At 45.8% G+C, this 2,375-nt stretch overlaps 1 protein-coding gene across 1 annotated transcript; it reads right to left on the reverse strand.

The window, feature by feature from the left end:
- Window positions 1-417: 417 nt before the first annotated feature.
- LOC148009259 (uncharacterized) lies at window positions 418-1,382 on the reverse strand. The gene has a single exon (XM_087673598.1). The coding sequence runs from the start codon at window positions 1,287-1,289 to the stop codon at window positions 675-677; it is 615 nt and encodes a 204-aa protein (XP_087529724.1). The 5' UTR covers window positions 1,290-1,382; the 3' UTR covers window positions 418-674.
- Window positions 1,383-2,375: the final 993 nt, after the last annotated feature.

Here is a 2,375-nt window from a genome sequence, read left to right on the forward strand (position 1 = left end):
TTTAAGGTTGCCCTTGCGCTTTTGGCCTTTCCTCCTTTTCTTTCTTCAGTCGGTCTACCTTTTTTCCGCCTTTGCCCTGCGTCTTTTCCACTTTCTTTTGTTTTCTTCGTGTTGGGGTTAACAAATGCACAGAAACAAACCATAAACATAAATCTCATTGAGAAACACACCAATAACAACGTTAATATATATGCTTGAAAACATAATACAAATTATTTCTTAAAATCAACAAATTGTATTGGTGGTGGAAGTCAATATCGACAACAATGATATTACATCCCGAAAACATCACAAAAGAAAACGTGTCCATTAAATACAATACAACACAACTAATATTGCAACCAACAACATCATATCCATCTATCATATATCACGTATACGTAAATACGTAATCTAAAGAAATTCTCACACGCACCATATTTTGTTATTGGACGAACTCTTTAATTGCGATTTGGCGTCGCGATCACTTGCAAAGTGCTAGTAAAAAAAAACAAAAGTTATTTACTTGTTATAATTTTCCCTGTCATTTTTCATTTTCTCCCAATCTTCGAGGGAGTGCCTTGAAGCTGCCAAATGATCATATTCAGCAAACTGCAAATGGAACGGAGCATATTGTATAGAAGTGTCTTCAGTGGATGGACGAATCGAACAGCTTCTATGGATATGGTAAGAAGTCAATGGAGGAAGCGGACGTCGTGATGGAAGAGGCGGTAGTTCCCGGCCAGGAGGAGGCGGGAGATGAATGCGTAGCCGCGGACGCCACGGAAGCTGCCCGTGCCCCCGATGATGGCTACCTCGTTGGTGCCCTGGGCCTTGATCTGGCCCTGGATCTGGAAGGTGCCCTTGTAGATGCCGTCATCGTACGAGATGTACTCCACTTCAATGAGGTCGATGCTGTTGCCGGACACGTCCGGGCTGTAGCTGGAGTCGATGGTGAAGCCCCGCGCAGAGCCCAACAACCTGGAGGTGCGGTCTCGGCCCGACGTGACGTTGAAGGCGAAGAGATCCGCGTGGCCGAACAGTCCCGTGTAGCTGGTGTTGAGCGGCGGCAGGAGCATCTGGTTGAGGCTGGGGTCCCCCACCAGCACCTGCACGTAGTACTGCAGCCTGCACCCCTTGAACCGTGGCGGCGCCACATACGGCTCATCAGCGGTGCAGTCCGACCTTCCTTGATCTCCTCGTGTTGGCCCGACCCAGGCCCACGCTGACCCCATCATTACCATCATCGTCATCAATATGTAAGTGGCACCTACTACGAACCGGCTCATGGCTGCCATCCTCACAGCCATACAGCTATCGGATCTACAGTGAACTAGACGTGACGTTTTACTGGTCGTCCTGCTGGAAAGTGAAACAGCGACGATGAGCTGCTGGAACTAGCTGATGGGGTATTAGACAGGGTATTTTGTGTCAGTATTGCAAGAGTACATGCAGAGGACACGAGATTTAACTAGTAATGCCACGTAAAGCCCAATCCTATTGTCACTGACTGCTTCGCCCAACCTTCTGGGCTCTGCCTATATATACATTCTCGGTGACAGCTGTACTGTCCACCGCCCGGTACATGGTCCACGACGACGGAAGCTCCAATCACCGTGTGCCTATTTCTCCATCCATGTCCCACCAGACTTCAATCTTCGTGGATCGTGCGCACCGCCATGATCCGTCTTGGCCTTCTTTTTCCCAAACCAACTGTTAAACACCCGTTTGACAAAGGTGCACATTGACGTCAACGTGTATTACACGAAATGGCTGACCTTGACAAAGGTGCACATTGACGTGTATTACACGAAATGACTGACCCTTGGAGGTACCAAGTCTAGTAGCTAGAGCAAGCATCTCTGATAAAGCATGATCATGCTCTATAGTAAGAGAGGTTTAGATTCAACTATTTTGGCTTCCGATTCATGAAAGTGAGACTTTTGTGAATCCATTAGAGTAGTATCCTTACCCATATCTTTATGAATATCATGAGGATAGCCTTGTTGGAGGAGGTGTAAAGGGAATGATGCGTTTAAAATGGACCAAACAACGGCCTCCAACTAGAGGAGACACAAAGGTAATGAGCCACTAACACCATAAGAGATATTACTAGCTTGCCCTTTCCACATCTTTTAGAAGTGTTGATCCACCCTCGGTAAAAATGAATAAAAAGTCCATTTAAACTTAGTGGCATCCAAAGTCTTGATACAATATGTGGCACCATATAATTAAAAATACAAACAAGTATCCAACTAATATATGGAATTGTGACTCAAGCTACATTACCATCATAGTTGTGTAAGTCGTCTCATTGTACTCCTCTATATTGGACTCAAAGTGATAAGAAGAATGGTCCCTCTCTCCTTAGATTTTCTCTCCCTCTTGGGTATCCA

Source organism: Lygodium microphyllum, unplaced genomic scaffold (genome assembly GCF_053477565.2).
Source record: "Lygodium microphyllum isolate KBCC unplaced genomic scaffold, Lygodium_microphyllum_v1.1.10 scaffold_31, whole genome shotgun sequence".
NCBI lineage: Eukaryota > Viridiplantae > Streptophyta > Polypodiopsida > Schizaeales > Lygodiaceae > Lygodium > Lygodium microphyllum.